Source organism: Gobius niger (assembly GCF_951799975.1).
Source record: "Gobius niger genome assembly, chromosome: 13".
Lineage (NCBI taxonomy): Eukaryota > Metazoa > Chordata > Actinopteri > Gobiiformes > Gobiidae > Gobius > Gobius niger.
Genome location: NC_136864.1, coordinates 17,234,263 through 17,245,651, shown reverse-complemented (window position 1 = coordinate 17,245,651; position 11,389 = coordinate 17,234,263). Strand labels below are relative to the sequence as shown.

General features: G+C 41.4%; 1 protein-coding gene across 1 annotated transcript; it reads left to right on the top strand.

Annotated features, from left to right (window-relative positions):
* The first annotated feature begins 454 nt into the window (after positions 1–454).
* angptl1b (angiopoietin-like 1b) lies at positions 455–8,066 on the top strand. Its single transcript, XM_079569234.1, has 5 exons — positions 455–627; positions 3,313–4,141; positions 5,228–5,421; positions 6,463–6,733; positions 7,799–8,066. Exons 2-5 carry the CDS (start codon positions 3,346–3,348, stop codon positions 7,984–7,986), a joined length of 1,449 nt encoding a protein of 482 aa, XP_079425360.1. The 5' UTR covers positions 455–627; positions 3,313–3,345; the 3' UTR covers positions 7,987–8,066.
* Positions 8,067–11,389: the final 3,323 nt, after the last annotated feature.

Sequence of the window (11,389 nt, the reverse complement as noted above, 5' to 3'; positions counted from 1 at the left end):
CTTACAGACTCTCCACATGCTTCTGAGCCCCTGCTTCCGCTCCACTCCAAAACATTTAGCTGAGGGCAATCCTTTTTGTCTGTTCAACCGTCTCCACTTTGTCCTCATAACTAAATAAACACAGCTGCTATCGGCTCTGAGATTGCCATGACATACTTTTGCAGTAACTTTTAAGGTGTAAACTTACAATAGGCTATTTCCATTACTTGCTCTATGGGGGATTAGTATATACTCATTCTGAATAGCTTTTCAGATACATTTGAAGTCTGTTTCTATTGCCCTATGTAAGACATTTTGAGCAAACAATATTCTGTCTGTTATTTGTGATGCTGTCTCTTCTCTAAACTCTAGATGACACAGGGGGGGAAAAAGGGCAGTACCAACTCCCTCTCCTCAAATACACGGCTGCTCGTACCACCAGTCCCTCTCTCCTGAACCAGCCTCCACTGCTCTCTCAGAGGACAGTATTTGCTGGTAACACAACTGTACGCAGGGCAGGCCTTCACTTCCACTGAGACTGAGGCGTGAGAGTGGAGTGAGGAGAATGGAGAGCTTTCACAGAAGGGACCATTAAGCCATCCAGCCGGCCACTGTTGGACTATAGGAAGGGACTGCTCGCCAAATCAGGTTTGAAAAGTGGCAATTTGTTTTATTTTCATAAGGACTTCTGCTATGAGTATTTCAGAATCTAATGAATATGTGTGTATTGTTACAAAGGGATGAATAAGGCCAGTTTTCAAATGTGCTCCGAATTATAGTCTGAAAACCTCCTCAGTGGATGCAATGAAAGTTCATCTGAATCAGCATATGACTAATATCTTGTGAATCTTGTGTGTTGTAAAAAAAAAAATGGGATCAATTACAACAAAAAAAAGTGATGTGTCTGAAACCAATGAATAACAAAAAACAAGAGTGTGGTACTTGTCTGGCTCCGAGCAAGTCTGGAACCAAATCTCTTAATAGGTCAACAAAAATCGGTCGCTGTTGCTCGAGTTGATGAAGACCAGCAGGGCTTCAATGACAGACAGAGAGCTGGTTGTAATAACTGGGATAAATGGGATTCACAGGCCGGACTGGGACAAGCAGTCAGCCGCTGTGTAAACACTGTCAGGAGATTCATACTGTACGCCTGGAGACATGAAGACGAGCCAATTGCTGAGTCCGAGCTATTAACCGGGGTAGCCCTAGGATTAACAAAAGGTTTGGAAAACTGCTTCTTGGCTAATAACATCTCGCGGACAGTGCCAAGGTGCGTCTGATGCTTTTTCTGTTAATGTAAATGTTCTTCCCTCAAAGGCTAAACAAACCCCAGCTTTAGTGTTCTCCAAGATGATGTTCCTTCTTATGAGCAATCTTTGGGGGCAGGTTTAGTGGTGGATTGCAGCTTTTGATTTAAACCAAACAATGTCGTTATTAAAATTGATGTTGGCTGAGTAAGTTAGATGTTTTTTTATACTTAAACTACAATAACAGAGGAAGGGAGCTGAAGTAATCCTTTGGCTCTGCACCATTATTGCAGTGAGTATTCTTCAGTATTATGAGTAAACCACAGACATGATTGAAAAGGCCTGTTGTTTGTTCTTTCAGGATCTATTTAATTCCCTTCTGTTAGAACACTTAAATGTCAAAAGTGTACAGTTATTTCCTATATTCTTGGCTATTTGCACCGTCTTCATGCTTGGATTGAGATTGGCTGCTGAAATGATCCAAAGTTGGTTCCTCATGAACTGCCTGCATTGAAGCTTAGCTGTTGGAAGCACGGATCTTTCACAAGGCATGCATGTTTAAACGTCACCAAACCCAGCTCCACCTCGCTGTCATAACCAATATGATCAAAACACATGCTTTCCTCCCCAAAATAGACTTCAGAAACCATTACTCATAAACTGGGGGCTCCTCCTCCCATTTCTGCCCCAATTGTTACCAGCCATGCAGAAAGGACAAGTCAGAGAGCCGCAACACCCTGACAAGTACTCATTTCCATCTGTCAAGAAAAAGTGTTGCGTCAGATTTAATATTTATATGATATTGCTGTTTGCCACACAGTCTGAATGTAAATACATGCAATTCATGAGGAGCACACCCAGACACCTGATACATAATGAAAGGGAAGGTATTTAAAAATATGAGTTATGATAACAGCTCTGGAGAGGGTGGGTGGCACTGGAGAACCACAGGGGACCAAAAGACACCAGAGACCACTCAGTACTTTGTTCAATCTGTAGTCCCGGTTTCCAAGAGATTGAGCCTATAGATGGGTTTCTGTCACATGTCTTTTTCCTGTTATGTATGCCATTTTGAGAACTTAATACCATAAACCAGGGGTCCCTAACTGATGGACCTGGGCCCAGATCTGGACCTCCAGAGGCTTTAGTCCGGACCCCAAAGCCTTTTCATCCTCTCAATATACTTAATTTCTAAGGCTGAATTAAAAATTATTGTTGTTATTATAAGCTTATTTTTTAATAAGCAATTTGAATAACATTGAAATAAAATAGCTAAATCATTGATTCATTGATCAGATTGCTATGTAAATAGACAATCTGTGTTCATGTTTTAACATTTTCAAGAGCAATGACTGCATATCTCCGGACCCTGGACATATGTCGGAAGATATGAAAGAAAAGTTTGCGGACCTCGAGCTGATTTAGTTGGGGACCCCTGCCATAAACCATGGCATCTATTAAACTCTAGGGTTTAATTTCACTTTTACCTTCTCAAAATGAAGATGTTTTGACCTGGTTTATGGTGATTCATATTTTTGTAAACATTGAGCCTATCCAGATCAAACAAATAAAAAACATAACATTGGCATAATTATTAAAGCCACAAGGTAACCAGACTTGTGCACTAAATGGCACAAACTAAAAAGTTCAAAATATGTGGATATTCCGGTTGGTTATTTCATTCAAAAACATTGCATGGCCCTGAGAAATGCTTATAAAGGCCTCTGCCCTCCATTTGAAACCATGACATCAATCAAATACTGGAACATTGTGACCGCGACATGCAAACTAAGTAAAATAATACATAGCATAGCATGTCAGAGTTATGAACCTTATTTGGCCTCTTCTTCTTACTTTCACACTTTTGCTCATCAGATTCTGAAAGTAGGATTCCAGGAAAGGCATCATATAAACTGTTAGATAACATTTAAACATCTGCTGTGGTGACGGCAAGAAAGGACTTTTGTGCAGTGTGTGTTTGAACAATCATAGTTTATTGTAAGAAAGTTATTAACGTTAATACCAATATTTTCCATGTCATGAAAATATACAGAGCAGTAAAAGATATTCTTTGTTCTATTTCTAGATCTCTTGGTGCTTTGGGGGTAAAGAAGACATCATGGACCCTGGACTGTGGAGTATTTTCTTTTTCTTTGGTTTATCCTTTTCAAGCAGCACAGAAGCTCTAACAAAACATCCCATTTTATCAAGAATACGAAGAGCTCCAGATGCTGAGGCTAAAAAGTGCTCCTACACATTTCTAGTCCCTGAGCAGAAGATCACTGGCCCGATCTGTGCAGCTCGCGGTTATTCAACGGACAAAGACAGAGTAACAAGACTAGATGTGGCTGCGGTGCGTGATCTCCTGTCAAAACAGCGCAGAGAGATGGAGACTTTGAAACTGGTGGTGGACGTCGACGGCAATCTGGTGAACGAGATGAAACTTTTGAGAAAGGAGAGTAGGAACATGAACTCCAGAGTGACCCAGCTCTACATGCAACTCCTGCATGAAATTATCAGAAAGAGGGATAACTCCTTAGAGCTGGCACAGTTGGAAACACGCATCCTAAACGCCACCACAGAATCGCTGCGCTTGTCTTCCCGATACAGGGAACTGGAGACTAAATACGCGGCGCTGTCCGCAATAGTCAACAACCAGTCAGTGATCATTGGAGCGCTAGAAGAGCGCTGTATGCAGGTGTACAGCCGCAAGCAAGAGCCGCCTCTGATGGGACCCCCAATGGTGCAGGTGGTGCCTGAGAACATCCCTGTGAATGTCCCGCGTTTCACCAATGAGATCCAGCGGGACAACACCAGAGGGTTTGCCCGAGAGAGGGGCTCCCGGTCTGGGCCTTCTCCAACCAGCGGCACCCTGGAGGCAAAGGAGCCTCCACACAGAAACTTTAGTGCTGAAGGTGAGTTATAGCGCAACAATTCTGGAAAAACATCTAATAACTCTTGTTTCTGACAAGTATTACATATTAAGACCCCGTGGAGACACAATATTGGGACATATTTCATAGATGACCACAGCCGTTTGATTTTGTAACTGTTACTAGTAGGGATTTTATTCCAATAGCAATTACTCATGCAAACCTAATGAGTAATTAATATGTCAGTCCAGTCATTCATCCTGTTTCATTCACCTTTTGAGAATGTGGAGCTGTCATCACATTTCGGGCCAAAGAAAACTGAAAAATAAAGTCAGATTCAAAAAGCAGGTAGGGCCTTGATTCCAAAGGTTAATGATTGCCAAACTCAATTGGAACTCTGCTTCCCATTCAAGAGAAACACAAACCAGAATGGAAATATAAATGTAGTAACGTCTCAACTGAGGCATGGGACTTAGCGCAGCATTGAGAAAGGCCTTACCAATGCACTTTCGCTCATCAGCTCAAATTCCTGACACATTTAGATTGCCAGTGCCCAAGAATAATAAAGTGTGTGGGATTTGAGTGCAGCTGTGTATAAAAATTATCCTGACAAAACTGTTCCATTGCATGAGAGACTGAGACAGAAGCCAGGCGGCCCTCTAAGCGCCGCGTTCATATACCCTCAGATATTATTCCATTATTAGACAGGTGACGCCCCGTAAAACAACATTCTGTATATTTGCTTGTAATTAAAACTCATGTAATGGGAATTACCTTGACAAAACACAACCACTTTATAGTGTCTTAACAGAAAAACGATTTTGGTTTGTTAGCCTCCAGTGAAACTTCTTAATTAGCCCCTTCTCCAGTTCTGGTGGAAGGGCTGCACGAGATATGCACAGGACCTACATCCTCGACAAATGTGTTTTCTATTAGCATGTCTGCCGTGTCATTTGCTGGTTTCCCTGGCTTCCCTCTTGGCTTTTGCTCTATTCTATTGTGTTTTCCACAGCCTAAAGTCTAAGTAGTAGTAAAATGTAATGGCAGTGGGTAGTTTTATCCCATTAAAAGTGTCTGTCTTCTTGTTTTACCCTTAAACCATATTGTCTCACTTGTTTTTCTCTTAAGGTCCATTCAAAGACTGTCTGCAGGCTCATGAAGCAGGCCACAGCACCAGCGGCATGTACGTGATCAAACCCGATGACGCGGAGAGGCCACTGCAGGTCTGGTGTGAACAGGACATAGACAACGGAGGCTGGACTGTTATACAGAGCCGTAGAGACGGATCGGTCAACTTCTTCAGGAACTGGGATAACTATAAGGTGATGACAGATGTTAGGACACTCCCACGGCCCCGTCTCCACTGTTTGTCTTTCTTGTCTCTCACTCCATCTACTATTATATTTATCCAGACGCAACAGTGGGGCTGCTATATGAGCCCATCACGGGAACCATCTAGAGTCTTCAGGACAATTTCCTCGGCAGGAGTCCTGGTGTTTTTACTTTGTGTTAAATAAAATGCTATGTCAGCAGCTCTATGCATCCGAGGTCTTTCTCATTATGAAACTTTAGATGGACCGGTAGGAAAGAATGTACCACAGCCCAATCTGTGGGGGTTTCGTTCCAAAACCACCACTACTATGCAGCCATCCCAGAAGCTCTCTGGGTGAGTGCTTATAGACCTCATATAGACCCTCTCATCAGGACTCAGAGACATTGAGAATATCTTTGTTGGCAGCCTCAGCGATTCCACTCAGACTTGTAGATGTGTAACTGGAAGCTAAATGCCTCGCTTCAACATTGATTTGCTTCTCTCCTCAGCCGCAAAGTCCCCACATGTACACGCAGACACATAGCAGTAAAACAGGAGGCCCAGGTCTAAACCCCACATCATTCATCATTTTCTGGCTCAAAGCGTTAATCCACAATTGAAAAACCTCAGTGTTTTCTTCCATGTAAAGCGTTGCGACGGCACTAGGCCAGACACACTGTAGAACGCTCGTGGTTGTTCAACTCCGGCACTCAATCCTTTTTCACTGCTTTCTGAAATTCAATCGTTTGCTCGGGTTTATACGCATCAGAATTATGACGACCCATGCTTATTTTCCATCTTAAAGACTACACCATGTTTTTTGTGGATTTCAAAGACGGAGTGGTGTTCTATTTTGGATCCTTTGATCATTTGTGTCTAAATTATAGAATCGCGGATCAAAAACTACTTTATCATCGTTCTGTTATTTCCCACACTCTCTTCCACATTATAACAAACATCTCTCTTGTTTCTAAACTACAGAAACCACACAACAAACATCTAACACTGTTTCTTCAATGTGCCTCTCTGCCTTGTAATCTGTGTGCTTCAGAGTGGCTTTGGTAACATGGACGGGGAGTACTGGCTGGGTCTGGAGGGGATCTTCCTCTTGGGGAAGCAGCTGGACTACAAGCTACTGGTGGAGCTGGAGGACTGGATGGGGAAGAAGGTCTATGCCCAGTATAACAGTTTCCACCTGGAACCGGAGAGCGAAGGATATAGGCTGCGTCTCGGCACCTACCAGGGCAACGCCGGAGACTCACTCGCCAGCCACAACGGCAAACAGTTCACCACCCTGGATCGTGACAAAGATGCTTTTTCAGGTAGAGGCGGTTGCTTAATCTAACCTATTGATTGAGATCAGTATGCATCGTTATCCAGTTTAACTTTTCTTCTTGAAACACAACAAACCAGGACAATCGGTATAGATTAGGTTAGATTAAACTTCTTTGTCCCAAATGGAAATTTGTCTAGGGACTGCCATGCCATGGGTTGCTACACTACAGAGACATACAATTACAAAAACAATGCAATTACATACGTGACAATACAAGAGGACAATAGTCACACATTTTTACCACCAAAATTCTTCACAGGGATAAGAAACAGGAACAGGCCACTGTTTTTCCATACTGAGATATGTTCTTACCTGAGATTAGACGAGTTGATGCGTACCTGTCTGGTCTATACGTGTGCACTCAGTCACGGAAAAAGACCAAAGATAATGTTAGCATTTAGCCTCTCCTTTTCTCCTCTATGGGGCCAAACGGGGGTGAAGTTAGAAGCGACCAAGCTCTTCCACGTTTCCGCTATTTTAATGCGGTTACATCAGTAGTTACACGGTCCAAGTAGAGTCACACAAAATTAAACATGTCGATTTTCTAAGTGGATATAAAGGGGTACTATATCATAAGGCGTAATAACACCTTAGGAGCACTTCGACCTCCGCGCAGTAATATCTTCACTTTACTGCTACTTTATTCTTCCACGTTTTCCTTATTACATACGGTGTGTAATGGGAAAACATGGAAGGGCTTGGTCGCTTCTAACTTCACCCCCGTTTGGCTCCATAGAGGAGGGGAGTAGAGGCTAAATGCTAAAAACATCTTTAGTCTTTTTGTGTGACTGAGCGCATGCACAAAGACCAGACAGGTACGCATCAACTCGCCTAAGGTTAGGTAAGAACATATCCCAGTATGGAAAAACAGTGGCCTTTTCCTTTAAAGGCAAGATTCACTACTTTTAGCGAGTAAAACAGTCAGGTCAACCGCTGTTTGGGCCCAAAGATTGATTCCTCCTTAGCCTCATGCAATATCCACTGTCAATGATGTAATTGTAAAAATGATTTTGAAAGGTTAATGTGAATAAACCTAGTGCTTCTTTTCCAGGTAACTGCGCCCACTTCCACAAAGGAGGCTGGTGGTACAATGCTTGTGGGCAAACAAATCTGAATGGAGTCTGGTACAATGGGGGAGTGTACCGCAGCAAGTTTCAAGATGGCATCTTCTGGGCCGACTATGGAGGAGGTTTCTACTCTATGAAGGGTGTCCGCATGATGATCAGGCCCATTGACTGAGCACAAACTCTGTTTCAAATATTTAAGGCAATGGAGGAAAGCTGTCTTGAAAAGGTGTCACCTTTGTGGACATTACTAACTGCCTGTGTTGTTTCTTTCCAACATTTGCAGTTAATCAAGTCGTCATTCTGAGCTGTGTTTTCCTCATTACAAAGTCGGCCTACTGAGTGAAAGACTTTCATTGATTACTTTCTTAAGCTCAAGCAACATGGAATTCAATCCAGCTCTTCCTGCCATTCAGAGAAATGTCTGGGAACACATAAATGGTGCTTTACTTATAGTACTTACAAGATGGAAAAGACATTTTGCTAATGTTATAAAGATTGTGATGTTTTTCTCTGATCTTGTTAAAGCATATTTTTGTATGTCTAAATGTGAAAAACACACGCACACACACAAGGACACACAATATATTTCCACCCAACACTTAAAATGACCCTTGTACAATTTGTAAAACACCCTTTTTCGTGTTCAAATGACAAGAACCTATAATATATATGTACAATTAACTTATCATAACAAAAAAGGGCCTGGTGTCCTGAAGGAGCAGTAAATTATCCTAGCAGGAATAGAAGTAATTTCCTTGACTGTATAAATGACAATCATTCTTCAAGTGTGCTCAAGTAAAAACTAATGGAAATTGTGGTTATATGCGTTTCTCATTTTCATGTTGACTAATTTTAGGCATGGCCGTTTGTGGGAAGGAACTAGAAGATGAAATTTGTTTTTAGAAAGAAATTGTAGAGATGAGTGGATAAACTGTGCTGGAATTAGTTCAGATTTCCAGGTTACGTTCCCTCTCCCTTTGTATTAGATGGAGAGAAATTTACATTCTTTCCATGCGAGTGTAAAGTAAATGTTTTCTTTCAAATATCTTCCATGGCTTTCTATTGTTACTGACAGATGTTGAAAGGATCCGCAAAGGTCCCAAAGAGCACTTACTCACGGTAGTGGCTGTGGTGCTTTGAAGAACAGACTGCGCATTACAGACAAAGCTTTTGGTTTCTAGCTGAAAATAAATTCTCTTATAATCCCATTTACCCACAGTGGCCACCACACCCACTTATTACGCAGTTTGTTATAAAATTGAAAAAATGCAGCAGTGTCTTAAACACAAAGCCCATTTTGTTGACAATAGCGATAGATGGTCAGACTAATAAAAGTTTAAACACATGAGTCACTGTACTTAACAGAACTGTAAATCATCATGTTTTGTTACGTCTTTATTAAAATGTGAAAACCAAATAGATTTATTTTCAGGCAGAATGTTTTGGCCTTTTAAATTATGACTGTTTATTATATAAAGAAAATAACATGGCCTATGCTTACAAATCACTAAAACATGAGAGAATGGACTGACTGTCAAACATTGTATTCTCTATTCTCTATTACCCTGTTGAACTTTGCCCCGGGATAGCCTTCAAAAACATGTAATTTTGGGCAAGCGTATCTTGCTTTTAATAATAGAAATTCTGTTCATAACCGGCTCTACAGACTGAACCTATTGTTTTGTTGCAGTTTTGTGTGCAGATTCAGAATACAACAATTCTAGGACTTCAACCTAGAATTCGATGACACTATTAGAAAGCAGAATTGAGTGGTGTTTGTGTGTAGATAAGTGAATACTGCCAATGTGCCAGTGTGGAACGCACTTTTCAGTATGTCACACTGCACGCAGAGAACTCTTACATTTTAAGCTTCCTCAGGGACATGTAAATGAAATGTCTATGGTTAAACCTGTACCACAATAACCTCCGTCCTGCACTTGCTTCACTGCAGTTCACTGTAAACTGCACTTAGTGTAGTTAAGCTGGTGACCTCCTTGGGTCGTTTGGAGGGGACCACACTCTGCCCTCTACCACAGCGGTGCCTGGACAACATCGACTGGTCAAAGCTTTCTTTGTCAGTGTACTGTCCTCAAGGTCGGAGGTTCACCACGAAAATGCACTGGGTTTGGAAGATTCATGAACAAATCAGGCCAGACTGCGAGGTTGTGTTTACTAAAAGAGGTCACTGTTAGTGGAAATGTTCGTGTGGCCAACTCATTTATACACAAAAGCTCAGTTACTGTCAGACGCCTAATCAACTGAAGGGAAGTGGAGTTGTTTTCTCTGTAAACAAGCACATAATTTCTGCCTTTACTCTTTCAGTTTCATTAGAAGACATTTGTTGAAGATGAATGCTCCTATGGTAGGCTTAAGTGTAATAGACAGAAATGAAGAGGCCCTTTCCACTGCAGATAGACATGGAGTTTCCATGTCCTTATTAGTAGTGCACACTTGAAGATATTTCTACCCATTTAATGAGTTTTTCTTTTCTTTTTTATGTGCGAGAAGGCCAAAAAGTTTCTAGACACAAATAAAATGCTGCTTATTATTAATACAAAGAAAACCTATGGTCTTAGATCATATTTCTAAGTTTGGCATAACATGTGTTTTTCCTGAGCTCAGAAATAAAACTAAAAAAAAAGACAATGACCTCAGAAAAGTAGTTTATTTTAGTTTATTCGAGCATTAACTATGCGTGCTGTGGACTCTGCTTAAACAATCATGCTTATAGTGATAGATGCCCAAGTCCACACCGGAGGTCTGGTTTAGGCTTTACAATTGCCTGGGGAGAAAGAGCACGAGGGACTATCAGACTGACTGACTGACATCCCCCTTGTTTTTATACCACAGTTAAAACAGTGGCCTCAAAGCACAAACTTGCTCACTAAAGCAAAAGCCACAGAACCACAAGGGGCAAAAGAGAGGAGCAATGAAGCACAAAGAAATACTAGTCTAATACTTCAAAAGCAACACACACACAAACACAAACCCACAGGAAAGCAAGGGGGAAGTGTTCATAAATCACCTCACAGACTTTTCAGAGAAGGAATAAACAGTGATTCCAATTAATGGTGTTGTGCAGTGTTTATTTTTTGGGGAACACTATAGGCATACATTAGGTTAGTTTACCTTATTGCACTTAATAGAATTGATCAAATGTGTATAGGCCTAAGTGCAGGTGTTTAGAAGCTCAAGTCGTAATGCTGTAGTTCAGTGGGTAAATGCAAGCACCAAGAAACATTTAGAAATATATTTGTTGGCACCCATAGATGTTAGGCCTATATATAAAAACATAGTCTGGTTGGCTTGGCGCTTAAATTAAGGTCTGCTGCCATCTAGTGGATATTTACGGGCCACGTTTTTCTCGTTCGTTTTTTCTTTTTTTAACCGGGCATAGACATCGCAATCTTGAAGAACGAGCAAGCTAAATAAAGCACGTTGGGAAATATTTTTTAGAATATAGCAGCATAACGAAGGCCTGACAACTAAATATACTGTCAATGCAACCAACGCATTTACCGGCCTATCTATGTCAGGCTAATAAAAGGAACTGGGTCACTCTGCCATAGACAATC

Excerpts from the sequence above, each read along its gene's own strand:
- angptl1b (XM_079569234.1), top strand. The coding sequence starts at position 3,346 with ATGGACCCTGGACTGTGGAGTATTTTCTTTTTCTTTGGTTTATCCTTT. Across the intron at positions 5,422-6,462 it reads GGAACTGGGATAACTATAAG|AGTGGCTTTGGTAACATGGA; the intron begins GTGATGACAGAT and ends TGTGTGCTTCAG. Across the intron at positions 6,734-7,798 it reads TGACAAAGATGCTTTTTCAG|GTAACTGCGCCCACTTCCAC; the intron begins GTAGAGGCGGTT and ends CTTCTTTTCCAG.